Genomic DNA, 20,992 nt, shown 5'->3' on the forward strand with positions numbered 1-20,992 from the left:
CCCAATTCAATGGCTTGCTGCCTTCATCTCCGTCTCCGTCTCATCTTCTCCTCGCCTGCCGGAACAGCTCCGGCGGCCCCTGACGCCACTCATCAGCGGTGCAGGTTCGCGCCGTGCATGCGCACTGGGCTACATTAGACCTTGCAGTAGCTTAATGACAATAGTTGCTGGTACTTGGAGCTGTTAAATCCAACAGAATAAGCAAAAGGGGCCTGGCTTTATGCCTACACATGGCACCAGCAATCAGTGGAAACAGCTGCAACTTGCAGCAAAAGAAAGCTGTTCTCTAGCAGCACAACAACTTGTTCCAAATTCACAGCCATTTGGATGGGAGTTTAACCCTAACCCCGTACAGTACTACCGTACTTATTTTGTAGACTACTACTACAACTGAGTGATATCTACCAGTGCACAAGCTTCCTGCCATTCCTTCCCCGAAAAAAGCTCCCCTCTCTCTCATTCCCTATGGGCGCATCTGCGCCCAATTCTACAGGGGCTGCTCTTTGCCCCTCTCTGAAGCTCCAGTCGAGATGAAGCCTGAATTTTGGCCCCGTTTGCAGCTTCTCCAAAAATTGCTCCTAGTCCTCGGGCTAAGTCTCAGCTCTTGCCGCCCTGCTCTTCATCTGCAGCACACAATGGAATGCATGTAGGGGATAGTTACTATAAGCTCGTTGGGTGAAAACAAAAGGAAGCACAAGGATCAGCAACTGTGTATGCAGGGAAATTACCGCGGCGGCGTGGCCTTCTCCAGGCACAACAGTGCTTCAAGTAATCCTGGAAAGGTCTGGCCGGAACAGGAATGGACTTGCCAACATACGCGAGGGGCCAGCTGGATTGGAAAGACAGACAGAGAGATGGTAATGTGGCCATTGGAAGGAAGAAATAAATCACTCTTTAACAGTTCTCAGAGTGTAATTTATGGGTTGCCATCAACGTGTTGGAAAATTAATGCCCAGATTAATTAAACTGACAAAAAATTCTTTACCACTGGCACATAAACAAAGGGATATTTGGATATATGAAATAACTGTACACAAATATGCATTCAGAGTAGAAAAGAAGTGTCCTGTCTGTGCGATGGAGTTCTCCTATATATACCTGACTGCACCAATTGCAACTGATAGCAGCCATAGCTTCCAACCGAGCCTAACAGTTCCGAAGAACTTCCCGAGAAATTCAATTATCAAGATCTGCAAGATGAGATGATGTCCAGAAACTCAACTTTTAAGATCTGCTGGATGAGATGATGATACTACTTGTGCCTTGTCAAAAACATGTATGCGTTCAGATAGCAAGTTACTACGTTGTTACCTGAAGTACGGTTGTTATACCCACTATACCCATGAAAAGGCGGTTGCTCGTGACTCCTCTCAAGACATTCTTCTCCTCAGGCTTGCGAGCATTGAACTCATTGAAGATCTGACATGAATGGCACATGAGGCGTAAGGAAAGAATTCTATGATTTCCTACATGTATCAGGAATATGTACATTTGCATCTTTAATGCATATCCAACAACGAAATCGGTATTCAGAGGGGATGTGCTAGGGCTACACAAGGAAGTGACAGCAAACTATAGTCTCGCTATAATATTGAATCGATGAATGTTGCCAGTGATCTTACTTGGCAGAAGACAAATGCATTGAAGACAAAGGTGTTCTTCATTTTGTCAGCGCACTCTCGACTTTCATTATGCAAATGGAAAATCCTTTTGCCATCAAAATTGAAGACTAGAAGAACTGTTATCTGATAAAGAGCCTGCAACAGATCCATATAGATATGAAGAAAAGCTGTTCAACAGGTTTAAAATTGCATGTGTGCATATGTACAGGTGAATTAGACAATTAGAGACCTGGATAAACAGGTTTCTCCACATAATGTTTGTAACAAGGGGTTCCCTGCAGAAGTGAAATAAGAAGTGTATGATGATGGTTTTTCCGACAAAGTACATAACAGTATATAAAGAAAATTTGTCAATAATTTGTAGAATGGTGTATCGTACCTTCTGCCAACAGGATGTCTCTTCATTAGGTTATCTGTTGGTGGTTCAGTTGCTAATGCAAGGGCTCCCAGTGTGTCCATGATAAGGTTCACCCAAAGAAGCTGCCAGGTGAAAAATGATATGGTTGTAAACAAATAAACAGGGCATTTCTTCAGAGTATCTTAGATAAGATTTCTGCAGCATCACCTATAATATTTCAGTAGTTCGCCATATTTATTCATAAGATTTAGCAGTCTGCCACAAAGATATTACATATTTTTGATTGTTTCTTACAATATTTTTTATGTGCATGTCAGCTTAATAACTGAAGCAAATAAGAATGCACATAAACAGGCAATAATAAATGAGATAATAACTGTGGGATATATAGCTATTAGAAGAAGATAACACAAATCAAGAAAAGAGTCCAACCTCAACTGCATTCAGAGGAACCGCACCAGAGGACACGGCAGCAACCACATTTATTACCAGGGCAGCGACATTAACAGTCAGCTGGAACTGGATAAATTTCTGAATATTTGCGTAGACAGAACGTCCCCAACGAACAACCTAACACAAGGAAGGAAAGTCAAGATTTTTCCTCTACATAGAAGTTTAAAATAAGTTATCACTAGACCACAACTATGGCATGTGACGTAGTACAACTGTTGTGTATGCATCTGTCACAATATATCACATGAAATAGATATATTTGCATATAGACAAACCATGCCGGTATGTGTGATAACTGAAAGTACAATGACAGGCTAACATGCTGACGTTTTTCTTCTGTATAAAAATAGACATTATGCATTGATGTTGGAGAAGACAACCTTGACAACGGATGTGAAGTCATCATCTAAGATTATAATGTCTGAGCTTTCTTTAGCAACTTCTGTTCCCGAGATGCCCATTGAAAGACCGATATCAGCCTATAAGACCAAAGAAAAAAAGGATTACACGATGATTTTAGATTGACACTTCAATACATAACGACATAGTTGTAGTCTTGCAGACAGACCTCATGTAATGCTGGGGCATCGTTAGTGCCATCACCGGTTACAGCTACTACATGGCCTTTTCTTTTCAAAGCTTGCACAAGCAAAAGTTTGTCGTTTGGAGAAGACCGCGCCATTACCTGAAATAAAAGTAGATAGATTAACTGAGACCACTTAGCAAACAAATTCATAAACTCGGAAGATATTTTACATCAAGAAATTACAAAGTACTTTATACTGTATCATAGAAAATTTGTTCTTATTTATAGAAGATATTTTATAGTACTTTATACTGTATCATAGATGCTGCTTGTGGTTTTGAAAGCTCCAAATATGAGATAGATGATGAAGGGATAGAGAGAGGTGGGTTACTGTAATCTTGTCAGCAACTTCTTCTCGTGCAGTTTCAGACATTTCACGGAACACCTTCCCTTCTATTATTATTGTCTCTGAAGCAGCATCCTTTGCATTTAGTATTCCACATTCGAAAGCAATGGCCTTAGCTGTTTCAACATTATCTCCAGTGACCATCCGTACCTAAAACAAATATGCTTTCTGAGAACAACAAAATAATGCTTTAATCAAACGCGAGAAACCAATATGTTATCTTAAAACACAAATAAAATCAAGCTTAATATTATAACTTCTACCCATCTGATCACTGCAATACATAGCTGAAACAAGTCAACAACAATGATCAGAGGATATCTGCTTTTTTACCATCTTATTGTTTTAGTTGAATTGAACAACAAAATCGGCATTAAGTTGGATTTGCTCAGCACTAATATACACACTTCCATCACATTATTCGACCAACTAACAGACATCAGGCATGACGAATTACTGTCCTAACATGGTATGGAAGCAGTACCAAGGATATTTAAATCAAATGGAAAAGGTACAGGCAAAAAAAAAAGGAACTGAAGTATCATAAACATTTTAAAAGCGAACCGCCTTGATCCTAACCACCTATTATAAACTCAATAAGTTAAAAATCCCAGGGGAAGAATTTGAAAGAGAAATAGAAGGAAAGAAAATAAGAGCAAACAATAATAAACCATAGATGATAATAACCTTCACACCAGCAGCACTGCATAATTGTACAGCGTCCCTTACTCCTGGGCGACAGGGATCCTACATCAAAAAAGAATTTATAGGGCTGAATAGCTGCATGCAGTCATCAGTAGGTAGAAATTATATATGGCAAAACTGGAAAAAAAATTGCGCCTAAACAGATTCGAACATAAAGAGTTCTGAAAGAAGCAGGCATTTTAACAATGATGGGAAACATGAGGAACAAGTGATGCAAATAAAACTGATGAACTAGCATGGCCAAGTATCATCCGAAAACTATAGTTGGCGAAGGACCGCTTGACGTGCTTGCCAACCGTAGTGGGCTCAACTCATCTAATCCATTCTTTCATAATGTCCCGTGATTCTCCATTATCCCGGTGCCACTCTCCCAGTATCATCATGACTAACTATTTTACAGAAACCTCCAAACAAGACACATTTGGTTCAGTTTCTCCATCTCTTAATAATCTGTAGTGTCTCATTTACATCAAACTTGACATTGTGGTTTTGAAGCATCCAACTAGCAAGATGAAGATGGGCCATTCTGTCCTTGTATTCTTTTTCGCTGATATGGCATCATGGCATGGACTGCTAAAATTAGCCATAAATGAGAACAGAAAGAGCAGAAGAGGCCATGCACAACTTTTCAAATGCTGGTAGAAGCATAAAGTAAACACCATCTCACAACACACACCTTTATCCCGACCATTCCAAGAAGAGTCAGATTTTCCTCAGGCAACTGCCACTTATCGAGATCCTCCCTAGGAACCATTGAGAGCTCGCAGGTGCAATATGCAAAAGCAATACAGCGCAGTGAACTCATTGACATATCGTCAATGAATCTCTTCAATTCGTTATACTGTAGAAGCACTAACAACTTAGTAAAACTTCAGAAGTGAGGCCCGAATTAATTTGGGTTGGTATTTACCTTGTCAGAACTCATTGGATGAACTGAACCATCAACAGAAAACCAGCTTTTGCAAGATGCTAATACTAGCTCAGCAGCACCTTTCCAGTGGATGTGTACATAAGCATCTGACTGCACTTACAAAACCAAATAGCACTGAGGTAACACATACTAAAATGAACTAGGAAATATTTTATTACAGCATAAATAGTATGATCAAGATTCAAGACAAAGCACTCATTTGCAACATGTATTCATGTACAACATAAATGAACCAAACAAGGCAAAGAGAAAATGTAAAGAAACACAAATGTTATGTTGACAGGATCAGACAAAACATATACAACTTATGCAGCAAGTGTGTGAGAACTATTTTTCTGAAAGATAGTAAATCGCACAAAGAAACTACAAGATGCAAAACCAATGAAAAAGTCAGATACTTAGCACTAAAACATAGAAGGAAAGTCAATAATGAAGATTAAAAAGGACTATTTCTTATTTAACATTACATGATTTCCTTCAGAATATCAAGTACATGCAAATGTGCTTACCACCTGCACTGCAACGCCACCACGTTTCTTCACTGAGTTGAATGGGAGAACGCGAAGAACTGAAGATTTTGACCTCACATCGGTGAAATTCATCCCAATCTATTCAGTTGAATTGTCAATTCTATGGAATAAACTTGAAAGAAATAATGATGAATGAAAGATATTGTCAATTTAATGGGACAAACTTGGAAGAAGTAATGATGAACAGAACAGAATATATGAAATACCTCAAGACCCCAAGAAAGAATTGCTTTTTCAGTTGGTGAGCCAGCAACTTCAGCAGCTCCTCCATCCTATAGACAGGAAACATATTAAAATGGATGGCATCCTTCGGTATGACATGTGAACTTCGACGGATGTGCTTGCCATATTATGCAAAAAGTACAAGGAAAAACCTACCGAAAGAGAAATGTATTATACTGTACCTCTGGTGAAAACACAGCACCTGCTGTGTTTTGTGCAATTCCTTCAACAAGTAGAGATGCCACACTGCTAAACATCATCCCAGTATTATCACAAGGATTCAACTTCGTCCCACTCAAATATGCTTCCACAACTGTCATCTAGACGATCAATTAGAAAAAATAATAAGATACAGAAGCACTTCACAAACTGAAGACATTACTGATTATATGCAGTGCAGCAGTGGAGTACATAGAGCATTTTTCTTTTCTTTTTCTGTGAGGAGTGCCTATTGACTTTACAAACCTTATTCAAGGTAAGAGTTCCAGTCTTGTCACTGCAAATCGTGGTCGCCGACCCCATTGTTTCGCAAGATGAAAGTCGTCTCACCTGTATGCGAAACCAAAAACACAGATTTATACTGGAGTAAAGGTTTTTCTTTGTAAATCTCTTTGTATGCATTACCAGAGCCTTGTCTCGCATCATCTTTCGCATTGAATATGCAAGGCTGAAAGAAAACCAGCACCAGTTTAATGCACCTATTCATCTCTAAGGAATTTGTATAAAAAAGGTAAAAGATGCGTACGTCAATGTTACTGCTAAAGGGAGTCCTTCAGGCACAGCAACAACCACAATAGTTACCTACGGTGACAAATGCTGTAGAATCAGCTCACTTGGAAAGAATTGATGCTCCTCATCATCATAGTAATTAAGCAAGAAAACTTGGTTAGGATTACATACAGCAACTGTAAAAATACTGATTGCCCCCATAAATCCCTGTTTTGCACCAGTAGTCCCAGCCACAAATGCAGTAGTTCCATCTGGATTATTGCTATGCCCGGTAAAATATCTGCATTTTAGATGGAAGGTGACCATGAGAAGCATATCCACGAAATGTAGAATATTTACTTAAAGTGCACCATAACAATGAACGAATGTACCAGAAAACCACCTTATCCAAAGTACGACAAGGACAACACCAGCAACTGATAAACCCACGATACCAATTAAAGTAGCGACACCATTCAAGCGCACCTGCTCCACAGTTTGAACAAGTGGGAACACCGTCATAAAATATAAACAAAAAGGTCAATATAAGTTGACACTATTCTCTGCGTGGTACATACCATGAAAAATTAATTAACTTGTCGTAAAAAACGAACATAAGAAATTAACCTGCAACGGGGTTTCTTCACCAATATCTTCTGAAAGATTGGCCATCAACGTACCCCATTCAGTATTAGTACCCACGCCTGTTACCTATATGTTTATGGAATGAATGAGATGCTAACAAATTATAGAAAATACACCGGTAGCCACACAATTGTGTAATACGAAAGCACAAGCTGAACACTTCATGTACTTGGAAGGCTCAACCAAGTGATACTCACCAACATAGAGCCATAGCCATCTGCGACCTTGCAACCGGACATCAACATAGGTGCCTTCTGGTCCTTATGAACCTGACATTAGTATAACATACTTGAACATTTAAGAAGGCAGATTTCAGAAAACAATAATTATTGGCCTTTTCCTTTTTATCAACACTTACAATTTTGGACTCTCCCGTCATACTTGATTCGTCTATTGCAAGAGAATGACCAGATATCAGGACACCATCTGCAGGGACCTGAAGGTCAAATAATGCATGTAATCACGTCAATCTGACAAAAATAGCTCAAATGTAGACAAAAGGTGGAATATGTGATGAATGCATTACTTGATCACCAATTTTGAGGGGAACAACATCGCCAACCACAAGGTCAAATATTGAAGCTCCTACTCTCTTACCACCTCTGATAACCTAATTATTAGTCACGATAAATCATGCACTGCCAATGAGTCGCAGTCCCAAACAAAAAAAGTACACTCTAAAATTATCAGGATGAACATACTCACCTCAACTTGTATGTTTTGTTTCTCCTCGTTCAGATGTTGAAACTGAAGAGATTGTCTATAATCACTGGTTGCTAAAATGGTTGTGAAGAAATAAATATCAGAGCACGATTATTTCCAGTACAGCAACATGTATGCAAATCACTGACGCCATATATAATATCAGAGCACGATTATTTCCAGTACAGCAACATGTTTTTGCCTAATATCTTAAGGTTTTCTATGAACTGGTTAGTGCATTACAATCGTTACCATGTCAGAGCAAAAGGTTCTGAGTCTGACAGCCAGCAGCTCATTTTACTTCATTCTTAAAAGAAAGGTGCCACTGTGAAAATACCGGGGGTGACTCACAACACTGACACCATTTGAGCAGATGCATTGTTCAAGAAAATTTGCACAGGTGCATCCTGCCTACATGTGAATCCCAATAGCACTACAACACATCCAGTCTACAATGTAGGCCTATAATCCCCGATGTGAGGGAGGGTGTTGAAATATCAGTATAACTGCCACTTCCCTTGACAACTTAAGGTTTTGTATGAGCTGATTAGTGCACAAAACTCAATAACAATAGGAGAGAAAAGAATAAAAATAGAACATACTGTTATTACCTGTAACAAATATCACAAGAAAAACAGCAAAGAATATGCTTCCACCATCATACCATCCATCTTTTACACCCTAAATAAAGCGTCAATGGTGAAACCAAAATAGGAATAAGTATTATGAAATTGAACCATTCTTACAGTGTAAAGACAAGACAAAATGAATACATGAAGAAAGGAGCCAAGGTAAATCATAATGTCATGAAGTACCTCTGTTGCCATGCCCAATGATAATGATATAGCAGCAGCTACCATTAGAATCACAAGAGTTAAATCCTGACAAGCTTCAAATACAAAGCGCTGCAAATAATAATTTGCTAGATATTAAACTTGATGATATATGGATTTAAGGCTCAGAAGTTCCATAAGGAAGAGTAAACTTCACATGGTGCGCATGTATGCTCTAAGTTCTGACGCTGCAAAAGTATATTTGTTCCCGCAATCACTACATATACATTCAGCTTTAATAAATTTATACTTGTCATAGAAAAATAGTTTCACATCATGAAATACTTTTCATTTACCCCTACAGCCCACAAGAGAACAAGAACAATGAACAATAAGACAAGGCACGCCGGAAAAAGTTACTGCCATAGCATAAGGAAAACTGCGTACCCATATGCTTTTTCTTTTCTTGCGCGGATAGGTGTTTGCCCCGAAAATGTCTCTTCTCTGCAACAGCTCGTCCTCATTTGAGCTAACTCCTCTGTCTAAATTACTCTTTAGTAAATCCGAAAGCCCACTGACCTGCGAGGACATGCCATTAGAGATATATGAGTAAAAAATAAAAAGGGTGTCAATCCAGGTGAAATTCATTTGAACCTACCCCTCCAACCTCCTGAAGCATAATTGCCTCATGGTCTCTGTTCAACATTACAAGCTTTTCCAGATCAATTGGAAATCTCTGAGAGAGTGACTCAAATTTTGTACCATCGTAAGATTCTGTTTGATCAAACAGAATTATATCAACTATAATTTAGACTATCAAACTAAAAACAAGATAAAGATGCATCTAACAGGAATAACTGGATTAAGATTTAATGAAATGAGATATATAAGGTATCATGTGTCTTGACTAAGCACACACACACTTCACAAAAACAAATACTACATAGGTGGCCAAATAACCAGAAATATGCGGAAGAAGAAGTAAGCTAAAGGTTGCTAAGATGGGTGTCCATGGCATATTTTCAGTTCAAATGTGAAAAGTTATCATCACATAACAATGGATATTAAATGGATCAATGAATCGTGTGGATGTGTCCAATATTGCCACAGTGTTTACATGTAAATATGGTCCTTCAGGGTGATGCATCACCATTTTGTTAGGAAATGTGTGCAATCATCCAACCATATAGCGACTAGCAGGAAACTGGAGATTGTACCTTGTAGCGCCTTTTGACCAGCGTTTTTGAAAAGGAATACTGCCTGAAGAATCCAAATATAGAATGAGCAAACGTTATACGTCAATGAGAAGCATCATTTGTCTACTGGCAGACGCCACGTTACTTACCCGTATAACTTGTGCATGAGCTCGTATAATTCTTCTCAAGTTTTCTCTCTCTTCATCCCTCGCGAGATCTAGAGTATATCTAAAACGACGTGAAGCGTTGAGCACGAGAGCAATTTGCTGAAACGAGGGAGAAAAGGCAATGCTGTAAGTAATAATATAAGATGAAACATGAAGTAAAAAAATACCACATTCCTATACATCACACTTTATGTTTTTCTTGAGAATTCTCATTGGTGATATGGAACATCAAAGCCCCTACAGTTTAAAATTTATTCCAGTACTACCTAAAGAAAAATATAGCCTAACAAACTTTCCAGATTCTGATGTATCTAGACTGGGGGTAGCATCCTCCTACTTTATACAAGTTTACCCGTAAGCTTCACAATGATCAATGGTGTGGTTTAACATCATTATAACCCTGAGGCAGTCATTATAAGATACCGAAACCGAACTGCAACAGTTATCATCTCAAAAAACTGCAACAGTTACACAAGGCACTCCAATTTAGAAATATATGGGCAGAACATACAGACACAACAGATATATGAAGTAGCTGATGCAACATCCTGGTGCACATGAATCAACGAACATTCACCCACAGAGTTTCTCAGCACATTAAGTCATTGCTCGTAAATTCAACCACTCCTTGTTTAAAAAAAATCGATTAATCCAGCCCTCCGCCATTATCAGGCATTCGTGATTCATCCATCAGAAGCTCAGAGCTGCTTGATGCAGTGATGATTGAACGGCATTAGTGACAGATCGATCAAGCAGATGCCCGTTCAAGGGAACCCAAAAACCCCAATGTAAGAAGCGACGTTGTGGAGGCCAAACCGCAAAACAGATACGGAGTATATCGTGGTGTGCACATGGATTTTCCGCAATTTCATCCCCAACCTCCAGCCCGAAAAGAAAACCCCCTACTACGTACTAAAATTTGAATCGAAAGGAGGAGCGGCAGCGAGGAAATGGCGAAGATGACATACGTACCCTCCACCGGCGCAGGCGATCGCGCGGGGCGTTCTTGCCGGGTATGTCGAACGCGCAGATATCCTCTCCCTCCGTCTCCCGGTCCTCCTCGTCAACCGGCACGGCGACCTCCGGCGGCGGCGACGCCATTCCGTGCCGCGGTCGGTCGCAGGAGAGACGACACCGAGCCGCCGGCCCAGCGGAAGATTGTGTAGCTCAGCGGGGGCGGCGCGATCGCCTCACCTCGGTTTTCGCGTGCGCCCCAACTGTGTGTTGTTGTTGTTGTTGTTCAGTGACAGCAGCAGAGTCTCCTGTGCTGTCCAGAGTGCGCGCGTTTCCGCCTGCGTATTTATCGGGGGAGCGAAGCTTCGCGGAAGGCACCGCGCTTGACTGGCGAGTGGATGGCACTTGTCCTCGGGTACTTCGGGTGGGGGTGGATAGCAAATTTTGCGGCTGTCGCGGTGACTGACAGGTCAGGGGCAGGACGGGATGGGCCCACGTGGAGATGCATTGCGACCTGTATTTGCGAAACAACTCATGGTTGTGTTTTGTTCTCTCTCCGTTCACTTTAACTGTGTTTGGTTGCATCCTACCATGGTTGTTCTCCTCTGATGCATGCATGCTGAGTGTAGACATGCTAAGTACATATGTGCTAAGATGGTCATATGTGTGCATAACTTCTTGGCCTAACATCTTTTTGTTTTACTTCCTCTTTTTCTTCATGGGACGGTAAGTTGTTTGTTATTTTAGTCCTTTTGTATATTATTGCCAGTATGGTACCTAGGTTCAAAATGTCAAGATGGTGAGTTGCACATTAACTTATTCGTCCCACGACGTCCCACATGCTCAAGAGCAGCATGACTACGTAAGTAAATTCATGTTGCACTTACACCCAAGGACTAAAGTACATACAATTCAAGATGTAATCATGCATAATACATGACTGCCAAGTGGAGAATTGTCATTTTCATGAACTAAAATCACTCGTGTGCCAACATAAATCATTTTGTGGTAGCTCCTTCCGAAGGGAGAAAAGAAAACACAACACAAAGTTTTTTAAATAATAATATGTAGCAACGTTTTACTCCCTCCTTTTTTTACTCTGCATATTAAATTTGTCTCAAGTCAAAATTTATAAAATTTTGACCAAATTTATATTAAAGATATCAAATAAATACAGTATGAAACTATATTCCACATGAATCCAATGTGATATTTTTTTGGTATTGATAATATTGAAATTTTTTCTACAAACTTCTTGGTTCAACTGAAAAGAATGTTTATAAATTTATCTAAAATCAAGCGTTGTACAGTTTGAGCAAGTTGTAGGAAAAGCTATCAAGAGTTACAATACCTATATTTTCTTATTGTATCGATTTAGTAATGTACAATTGTTGATGAATTTTCCTAAAAACTTGATCAAACAATGCCTTAAGACAAAATTTACGAGACTTGTTTCCAGAGACGGAGGGGCTACTCTTCACTCGCTCGTCCTTGCCTGGCTACAAAGCCATAATGACAGGTACCCAAGTCCTATCCTACGCATGCTTGGCTGTATAAAAAAGAGTCGTATGCATGCATGCTTGACGGCACAAGATGGTAAGCATAGGTCTCACCCAAAGCTGGAGCATCGTTTTGTAGTCTTGCCCAAGGCACGGGGATAGATAATTAATTAGTGGAGCACATCCGAAAGCATACCAACAAGATCCTAGAAATGTCAAGCTCGCGGTTGCCTAGAAGTTCCTCTGGGAAGACCCACCGGGACTTGGATGTGCGTTTCTTCTAGTAGCAACCAAAGTCTAGGCTTACGTCTTGGCTGTGCATTTCTACTTCTGGGTTCTTGCTGGACAAAAATGGCCTTCTTCGTGTCCAGTTGGTAACTTGGAATGGTCCGTACCACCATGCATATTCCAAGATGCCGTGGCTGTCCGGTGTTTCCGTAAGAAAACTGCCTCCGGCTAATAGTATTTATTTGTCCAGAAAGGAATTCATGCCCCGCTGAAATTCTTCCCAACTATTCCCTCCGTCCCAAAATAAGTGACTCAACTTTGTACTAACTAAGGAAGTAATTAGCGCTTACAGCAGTTGTCATGAAATTCCTGAGTTCCAAACGAAGGCCTTGCACATGGTTCCTGAATTATTTGGACTCGAGGGTGACAGCTATTGCAATAATGCAAATCTCGAGGTGCGGTTGACTCGGGTCGTCTCTGATCCTGCAGGTCAAGTCATGCCAGCATCAGCTGTCCTTGCCTGACCATAGCGTTTCCTGGAAACTCCCTACCATGAATGATCGATCATACAGAGAACAGGCAGGACCAACTTCCCAGCCCAGAGGCGAGCTCAAAGAGAACGGCAAGGCAGGAAAAGGACATGACAAGAGAGCTGGGCACGCCTTCCATGGTAATTCCCTCAACCAAACACAACAAGTTACATCGACTCAACTTTGAGCAATACAATGGCGCCATGCGTCCAGCTATCATCGACTCAACAACTTACAACGGCGCTGTCTGTGTGTCCAGCCAGCCACCAATTCAATCCTATCTACATACAACCCAATCACTATTGTACATGTACACACAACCTCTCAGGGAAAGGAAAACAAAAAACTCTCCAGGTGGAAAACCTCCGAGGAGGATCCACGGGTCTATGATGGCGAATATCACCACTGTTGCGGGTCATTTTTGGTAGAGACCACAAAAAATGAAAGCATGAATCAGGCTCTGCGCCCTCTTCGTTTGTTCGGGGTCTCCACATATAATAACTGTTGAATTTGTATCTCCGGGCTTTGGATCATGTACTGTAATTTCAGCGCCGGATATCTGTAAGGTAGGCAACACTGTCAGCCCTGTGGCCGGATGCTCCTTAAACGGGTTACATAGAGTTTACGGCTAGAGAGCCAGAGGCAGCCAGGACTTAAGACTGTTTCAAGTGAGTTTACAAGAGTGATAAAAGGCTGAAATATATGCAAGTGATATGCACGGACTGTGTTGTGGCATTAAGAGTTAAGACAAAACGACAAGCCAACATTTATACGATGAGCACAAGGTAACATGGGACAAGTATCGTTTAATCTGATTTAGGTAAACAATAAAGAAGAGTGCAAGTACCTTCTTTATCTCAGCGAGGTCACTGTCATTGGCTCCACAAACAAAACCTATGTACTTGCAAGGAATGACAACTTCAGTTGTTGTAGTTGCTGGTGTAGCCACTTGGTTTTCACTGCTGATGATGTCAGAAAAATGGTGTTAATTTCTTCAAGAAAAGGATCACTCCTACAGATTCATTTATCAATGGACTAGAACTTCCACATAGATTGTATACATTGTATTTTGAACAAAAAGATATCATCTGATGGTAAATTCTAGTTACACAGCCAGAGTGTAATGATTAAAAAAGAATGCAGAAAGCTGAATCAAACAGTTAGTATTGAACTTACCTTGCCCCTGGTCCCTTTCTGAAATCTACAGCTGGTACTATATCAGGCATGCTTCTTGGAGCGTCAGTTGCTGGTGCCTGCACATGATAAGGGACCTGATTCTTATACATTCAACCACAGTGCCTAAATCAGCAATCTGATGTGCATACAAATGATGTTTTGAACAAAATCCAATGGCAGATCATCCTAAACTGCAACCTTTACTGGGAGTTACTTGACAGTGGAAGTTCTTAATAGAGACCTTTGTGCACAATATGCTACCAACAACATGCTAAATTAGTTATGCTTATGTCAAACAGCATTCTCCATGTACTAACCTCAGGAGCCCAGGTTCTTGGTGATGGCTGCTCAACAAAAGGACGAGGACCTCCTTGTTCACAACCATACGGGTAGGGCATCCTATCAGCACTCATGTGTTCCATTGGATGTGAAGGAGGTGGGCCAGGTGGTCGATGATCTGCCACATCAAAAGGACCCATAGGAGGATTAGGTCTGAAAGGATGCATAGGATAGGGAGGCATGCCTCCACTGTGATGTGGTGGAGCTTCTTGTCTTGATTGATGATGAGAAGGGTTCCCAACAGGTGGATACGGAGGCATGCCTCCACTAGGATGTGGCTTCGGGGGAATGATGAGATCTCTAATCCTCCCAGCGATATGACGCAATGCATCTTGGATGGACTGAAAGCTACCGGTGACCTGCAACAAGGGCTCGAGAAAGTTATAGTCTGAACTGCATCTACTCAACAATCCTCCTTAAGTGATCTTCTATTTTCCTCTCTTCTGGGTGATCCTATATTTGTTAAGCATGATATCAAAATAGATGACTGACGCACATATGCATCATAAGTGTATTTTCTTAGAAGGAAGGTTCAAGGGAAACAATGTGAAGGAACCAACTAACTCAGATCATGTTCCAAATGGAGGACTTGGAGCACAAAATACGTAGTAGTTAAGAAATTACCATGAAAGAGTTGCAGCATAGCTACAGTACATGAACGGGAAATATTAGTTCTCTTAAACTACTTCACAGTACAAAGGTATACTGTAGTTCACTTTGTATCCTGGTGTACGTTAAAAAAGGTAGAAAAAAATATTAAATATTCAACACAAGACCTTTTGCTAATACAACTTCAAGTTGACGCGTACTATTATTTTCATGGTAGTTAAGAAATTACCATGAAAGAGTTGCAGCATAACTACAGTACATGAACGAAGAAAATATTAGTTCTCTTATACTACTTCACAGGACAAAGGCATCCTGCAGTTACCTTTTTTTTGAGAGAGAAAATGTACTATGTAGTTCTCTTTGAATCCTGATGTACGTTAAAAAAGGTAGAAATAACTTTTAAATATTCAACGCGAGACCTTTTGCTAATACAACTTGAAGCTGATGCATGCTGTTATTTCCATTTCATACTAAATGAACATTCTTAATACATTGCATTATTTGCTGTGGAGTAAACTAAGTTTACACTCAATGATGAAGCTTCAGTGCTTTTAAGGAAAATACACCAATAGACAATCCATCTAACACAGTTTCATTCAGTTAAGACTCTGACACTTCAGATCAACCATCTTTAGTACCCAGCACTTTTTTTCTCTACGACCCTATATGCATGCAACCCCAAGCCCACCCACGCGGGTTCCCGGCATATTAGCAAACTATAAAAAGGGCATGTAACCTAGAGATAACTGTGATGTCCACGAGATCGAAACATACAAAGGCACGAAAAGTCAAAAGCTGGAGTGGTTGATTAGTGGAGCTGGAACATACCTGAACCAGCTCTTCATTTCGTTGTGCACATCTTGGAATTTGTTCATTCCCAAAAATTCGGATGCTGGCTCCTGTTACCTTCCTCATCTCTGCAATTATGGATCCACCTTTGCCAAGTAGGCAACCAATATGCTGCGCTGGAACAAGAAGCCTGGCAGGTACAGAAGAACTTTTATCCATAGACGCCTCCGAGATTTTAGAATATACCCGAATCAATGCGTCCTGAGATGGAGAATGCATCATCTCAGAATTCTGCACAAACAAAAATTGCATCCATCAATAAAATTTCGGACAACAGATAATGAATGGACAAAGTAAATCCCCATATCCTTGTCAATACTGGCAGGATAGAGCCAGCATCCAACTTGCTGTGCATTGTCATGATATGCAAGTATTCACCAAGACGCAGATCCATACAAAAAATGTTTCCCACAGGAAATATAAGAATTTCATTACTTGAAACTTTATAAGAGGAAAATGAGTGATTCTTTCTAAGTTATGAGGAGAAAGTAAGAGCCACACCTCACGCGCAGAGATCACAATTATACGTTCATCCGAATCAGCAACAGGGTCTATAACCTTGACTGAAGCACCAGTTTCACTCTGTAATGCACGGATAGTGGAACCGCCTTTTCCAATTACGCCGCCCACCATGTCATTTAAACATATCATTCTGAACATTATCTCTTGTTCAACAAAGAATCTAGGACCAGGGGCAGCACCGTTGCTTGAAAAATTCCTTGCATGATAGTCAGGAACATGTGGTGGTGGTAAATAGCTTCTTTGAGAATGAGGATCCACACCAGGTGGACAACCAACTCCACTGCCTGGAGGCCCGAATGGTCTTCCAGATGGAAAATTGCTTGTGTCTGGCCTAGGATTATCTTGGAGGCAGGTTGAAACCAATAAAAGTGCTTTCTTTGCTGCAGAAAAGCTCCCACTTATCTAACAGGAAAACATCATCATGTTAGAATAAGGTGAAATCAAAAGATTAAATATCCAGGTTAAAGCTTAACATGCCAATATAACAGCAAATCTTGATTTCACGAGCACCGCAAAACTAAGAAAAGCCATTACCAGTTAAATATAACAACAGGTAGAACTGGTTAATCTCCAAGCAATCCACACAAGTATTTTAGAAATTGCAACTCTTCTTGCCTGATGGTTTGGTGAGAGAAAAAAAAAGACTGCTTGTGTAAAAGGTTCACAAGTAGAGGGGTGGGACTCGATCATAATGAACTCGACATCTCTGCAAACGTATCATCGATAAGACAGTTTTGTTCAGAAATCACAAGAATGAGCTCACTTTAGGTGCCCAACTATGAATTAAATTAGAGCCAAGTACAAAGCAAGCAAGATTAGTTCATTCAGAGCCCATTTTCTAATACGGGCACATGTATTTGAGGTACAAGAAGACCATGACCTTTAACATAAACCAACCATAGATTATTTAGATGCCTACCAAAATCATCATGCTAGAACGGTGTCTTCTTTCCAGCATTCTATGATATTCCAATTCGCAGCATATGGTCAAGTTCATTCACAAGCAAGCATATTAGTATTTTGAGCAAAACCATGCCAACTCAGGCACACAACCACATTCTAATACTATGTCTCATTCTATGCTTTCAGCTCACCACCCAGAGAAAACCTCTCATTCTAAAATTGACTCCTAGTGCAGAATCATCATTGTTCCACATCATATCCAGAATTACAACCATTACATCAACATAAATCAAACGGTCAACATATTTGGAAAATGAGCGCCTTGCATGATGGGGTGTGAACAGTGGAACACATACAGTTGAGCACGCCCTCCTGCTGAAATTCCTCAAAAGAGTCATCCTTTCATGCCAGATGCATAACCGTGTCCTCGTCAAAAGACATGTGATATTGTGATGCACCCCAGGGAACTAACCTACACCACATCTGCAAGTTGCACCGTCCTACATGTCCCTCATGAAGTGCGCAACCCACGCCCTGGGGCCAAACAACACAGTGGCATGATGGACTAATCATCCTTGGAGTGATGGTGGAGGGAGGCATGGGATTGTGACTGGGCACAGTTGAAGAGCACGTTGGAGGAGAAGGAGACAACAGGCTTTCGAGCCCCGGGACAAAGAGGTTGAGGGTCAGGAGGGAGTCATTGCTGACAAGGGCAAAGTGCAGTGAGGAAGCGGCATCCGTTGAGCAGGCTGAAGCTAATGGTGAAACCTGGCGCCAAGGCCTTGAACAACAAGATCACAACGACGGTATGGATTCAATGGGTTCACACAGCCAGACAGGGCAAGACCATGATATGCATGAAAGTTCATAGAGAAGGGGATGACGTTTTTTATCTGGATCTCCTAAAGGCTGTCGGGGTTAGCAACAAATCCACAAAAGAGCATGTAAACTTGAGCCTGAGAAATGCAGGTAATCAGCAGTGGGCCTTCCATCGATAAGATGGTGTTCAAACGAACGGCATCAGTTCATGGCTTCATGCTCAACGGTCTGCTTGGGTATGGGAAGGCAGCCATTTCAGGCAGGTGGTTGTGTCCTGATGTAGAGGAGGCCATCGAAATGTTCATTGAATGTTCAGGATATCAGTAATTCTTAGCATATCAGTCAGGTGCTGGGTAGGGATTAATCAGCTTATCGGTCTATTAACTGTATTTATTTGTAACCCATTATTGGTAGCTTAACTAGGGCCATATCTATATATCATAGGCTGCATCTGAAGAAAAAAATCAATGTTGGGGTACTTGCTGCAGTAGAAGCAGCTGTAGATTGCTACAGATGCCAAATCCACCACATCAGTACATACCAGATACTATAGGATAACAGCACAGCAGCAGAACAGCAGGAGGAGAGGAGTTTACCTCGCTGCCTGGCGATGCCATGGACACAGGACAGGAGGAGCAGGCGATGAAGCAGCTGGAGGAGTGGAGATCTGTCTGCTGGGGGCCGTGCTGGCAGCTGCTAGGGAGGGGATCTTGCTGCTCGGGGAAGGGACAGTGCCGCTGGGTGCTCAGGGAGGGGACGGCGCTGGCGGCTGCTAGGGTTAGGGGCGGCGGCTGCTCCTCCATGAGTGGGAGGAAAAGGAGAATGAGTGGGAGAAGGGAGAAGGGAGGGAATGGGCTAACCTAATGCGTAGGCGGCTGTGGGAGAAGGGAGGAACGGGCTAACCTAATGTGCGGGCGGCTGCGGAAGAAGGGAGGGAACGGGCTAAATTTGGGCCAAAATGCCCAGGCAGTCGATCGGCCCAGCTGATAATTCGGTCTGACAGACGATTAATCAGCTTCACAGACCAATAAATCGGCCCACCCAGTTAATTGCACAAATAGGTGCTTTTCGTATCGGCAGGTGGCCGAGATACAATTAAGAATTAACTGTCCGATATGCCAGGTAACTGGCTGATGTTTTGACACAGAGTCTCCAGGCATTATTTTTACATTTGATGGTTAATGCTGCAGATAAGGACATTTCCTTTCAGTATTTAGAAAATCAGGAATCATCACACGTGAACGTGCATAGAGTAGTCTCATAGAGCGACTGGCTCCCCTCCACATAATCAGCTGAGTGCTTGTGGCAGCGCCATGTGATTGCCCTGAATGCCAACGTCACAGGGAAGTGGCAGCGGCTGCGCGAACATCGCACGGTGTGTGGACGCACTGTAGTGAATTTCTTAGTAAATTGCTTAACATCTTTATACATACCTGATTGAGTGACTCAAATCGCTCAACGCATTCTTTGTAACACATAACTAATATTGATAATTACCTACAAAATGCACTCCAAAGTGGCAAATGACAATCCTAATCTCATTTTCCTTACAAAATTTAATTGCACAGTTCAAGCAAGCATTTAAATGGCAATCCTAAACCATACTAATTTCTTACTGAATTTAAGTGTACAATTTAAAGATTGCCGGCACAGGCACGGCACTGGTTTCATGGACTATACCCCACCAAGCAACACCCAGATTCATTCATCTTTGCATACAAAAAAGGCTAGGGAGTTGAGATGCGTACATGGATGAGCTCGTCCCCCTGCAAGGCGCAGGGGGGCACCTGCTCCCTGCTCCGGAAGACCCTGATCTGGGCGCCGCTCTCCAGCCGCATCCGCTCCACCGTCTTCCCGCCCTTCCCCAGCACGCAGCCCACCTGCCCCCCGGCCGCCAGCATCCGGCAGCCCACGACGCCGGCCACCTCCTTCTCCTCCCCCTCCTCCCCCGCCTCGTCGCCTCCGACCCTGTGGCCCACCACCCGCTCCCACACCCTCACGGCCGCGGCCGGCGCATCAGGCCCGGATACGACGAGCACGGCCTCGTCCCCCACGGGGGGGTGCTCCACGTGGAGGTCGCTCGCGGGGCAGAGGGCGGCGGCGCGGGTGGCCGGGCAGAGGAGGCGGAGCGTGATGCTGGGGCGCTTGGCCGGCGGGGATGGGTTCGAGGAGGAGCCGGGGGTTGCGGGGGCGGCCGCGCCGCCGGCGCCGGCCGGGGCGGAGCTGGGGGGGATTTCCATAGGGTCGGACGGTTGAGCTAAAACCCTACTGATCCTCACAAAGAAAACCCGCTGACCGCGTCAGTTGGGCTGCGCCGTTGACTGCACGGTATCCACCGTGCGATTGAACTTCGAAGGATCGGATCCGGCACTCACATCACCTGACACACTCGGCCAAGAAACTCCTCTAGGAGTAGTTTTTTTATTAGGGCATCTTCAACAGTTGTGAGATAGGTATTGGTAAATTTGCCACCTAGAACATAGTGATGATGTGGCATGTATTAAATATGGAGAGAGAGCAAAGTTGTATGTAGATTAACCAACAACATTTGCACAAGCTTCAAGGTGAAATAGAGAGCAATCATATTTATTGTCTCACCATCTATTGGATAGCTTACATA

At 42.1% G+C, this 20,992-nt stretch overlaps 2 protein-coding genes across 11 annotated transcripts; both read right to left on the reverse strand.

The window, feature by feature from the left end:
• Positions 1–198: 198 nt before the first annotated feature.
• On the reverse strand, positions 199–11,231 carry LOC123104247 (calcium-transporting ATPase 5, plasma membrane-type). 7 transcript variants are annotated; one of them, XM_044526017.1, is made up of 34 exons: positions 10,917–11,230; positions 9,927–10,043; positions 9,799–9,841; positions 9,240–9,355; positions 9,029–9,160; positions 8,624–8,713; positions 8,420–8,489; positions 7,812–7,882; positions 7,633–7,716; positions 7,465–7,542; positions 7,304–7,375; positions 7,089–7,172; positions 6,865–6,947; positions 6,654–6,762; positions 6,499–6,554; positions 6,378–6,420; positions 6,219–6,302; positions 5,936–6,073; positions 5,738–5,803; positions 5,514–5,609; positions 4,981–5,091; positions 4,747–4,911; positions 4,053–4,112; positions 3,351–3,515; positions 3,002–3,118; positions 2,814–2,912; positions 2,413–2,550; positions 2,002–2,102; positions 1,852–1,897; positions 1,623–1,757; positions 1,312–1,419; positions 1,099–1,190; positions 729–829; positions 199–623 (listed from the first exon to the last, which is right to left on the reverse strand). In XM_044526017.1, exons 1-34 carry the CDS (start codon positions 11,043–11,045, stop codon positions 598–600), a joined length of 3,225 nt encoding a protein of 1,074 aa, XP_044381952.1. In that variant the 5' UTR covers positions 11,046–11,230; the 3' UTR covers positions 199–597. The 7 variants fall into 7 exon arrangements, with proteins under 7 accessions (XP_044381952.1, XP_044381951.1, XP_044381950.1 ...); XM_044526016.1 differs by having other exon boundaries at positions 5,511–5,609; XM_044526015.1 differs by having other exon boundaries at positions 6,219–6,420; positions 10,917–11,231.
• Positions 11,232–13,278: 2,047 nt separating this feature from the next.
• On the reverse strand, positions 13,279–20,643 carry LOC123104249 (KH domain-containing protein HEN4). Of its 4 annotated transcripts, none has more exons than XM_044526024.1 (7): positions 20,121–20,643; positions 16,630–17,052; positions 16,108–16,359; positions 14,649–15,029; positions 14,332–14,408; positions 14,003–14,114; positions 13,279–13,714 (listed from the first exon to the last, which is right to left on the reverse strand). In XM_044526024.1, exons 1-7 carry the CDS (start codon positions 20,610–20,612, stop codon positions 13,571–13,573), a joined length of 1,881 nt encoding a protein of 626 aa, XP_044381959.1. In that variant the 5' UTR covers positions 20,613–20,643; the 3' UTR covers positions 13,279–13,570. The 4 variants fall into 4 exon arrangements, with proteins under 4 accessions (XP_044381959.1, XP_044381958.1, XP_044381961.1 ...); XM_044526023.1 differs by having other exon boundaries at positions 14,003–14,117; positions 20,121–20,642; XM_044526026.1 differs by lacking the exon at positions 20,121–20,643 and adding an exon at positions 18,969–19,424.
• Between the last annotated feature and the right edge of the window lie 349 nt (positions 20,644–20,992).

This window comes from Triticum aestivum, chromosome 5A, assembly GCF_018294505.1.
Source record: "Triticum aestivum cultivar Chinese Spring chromosome 5A, IWGSC CS RefSeq v2.1, whole genome shotgun sequence".
NCBI lineage: Eukaryota > Viridiplantae > Streptophyta > Magnoliopsida > Poales > Poaceae > Triticum > Triticum aestivum.

Coding starts and splice junctions, on each gene's coding strand:
- LOC123104247 (XM_044526014.1), bottom strand. CDS start 11,045: ATGGCGTCGCCGCCGCCGGAGGTCGCCGTGCCGGTTGACGAGGAGGAC. Junction 3,516..4,052: donor GCAGTGCTGCTGGTGTGAAG/GTTATTATCATC, acceptor TATTTGTTTTAG/GTACGGATGGTCACTGGAGA. Junction 1,758..1,851: donor GGAGAAACCTGTTTATCCAG/GTCTCTAATTGT, acceptor GATCTGTTGCAG/GCTCTTTATCAGATAACAGT.
- LOC123104249 (XM_044526023.1), bottom strand. CDS start 20,612: ATGGAAATCCCCCCCAGCTCCGCCCCGGCCGGCGCCGGCGGCGCGGCC. Junction 14,118..14,331: donor AGAAAGGGACCAGGGGCAAG/GTAAGTTCAATA, acceptor TGACATCATCAG/CAGTGAAAACCAAGTGGCTA. Junction 13,715..14,002: donor ACCTCGCTGAGATAAAGAAG/GTACTTGCACTC, acceptor CCTACCTTACAG/ATATCCGGCGCTGAAATTAC.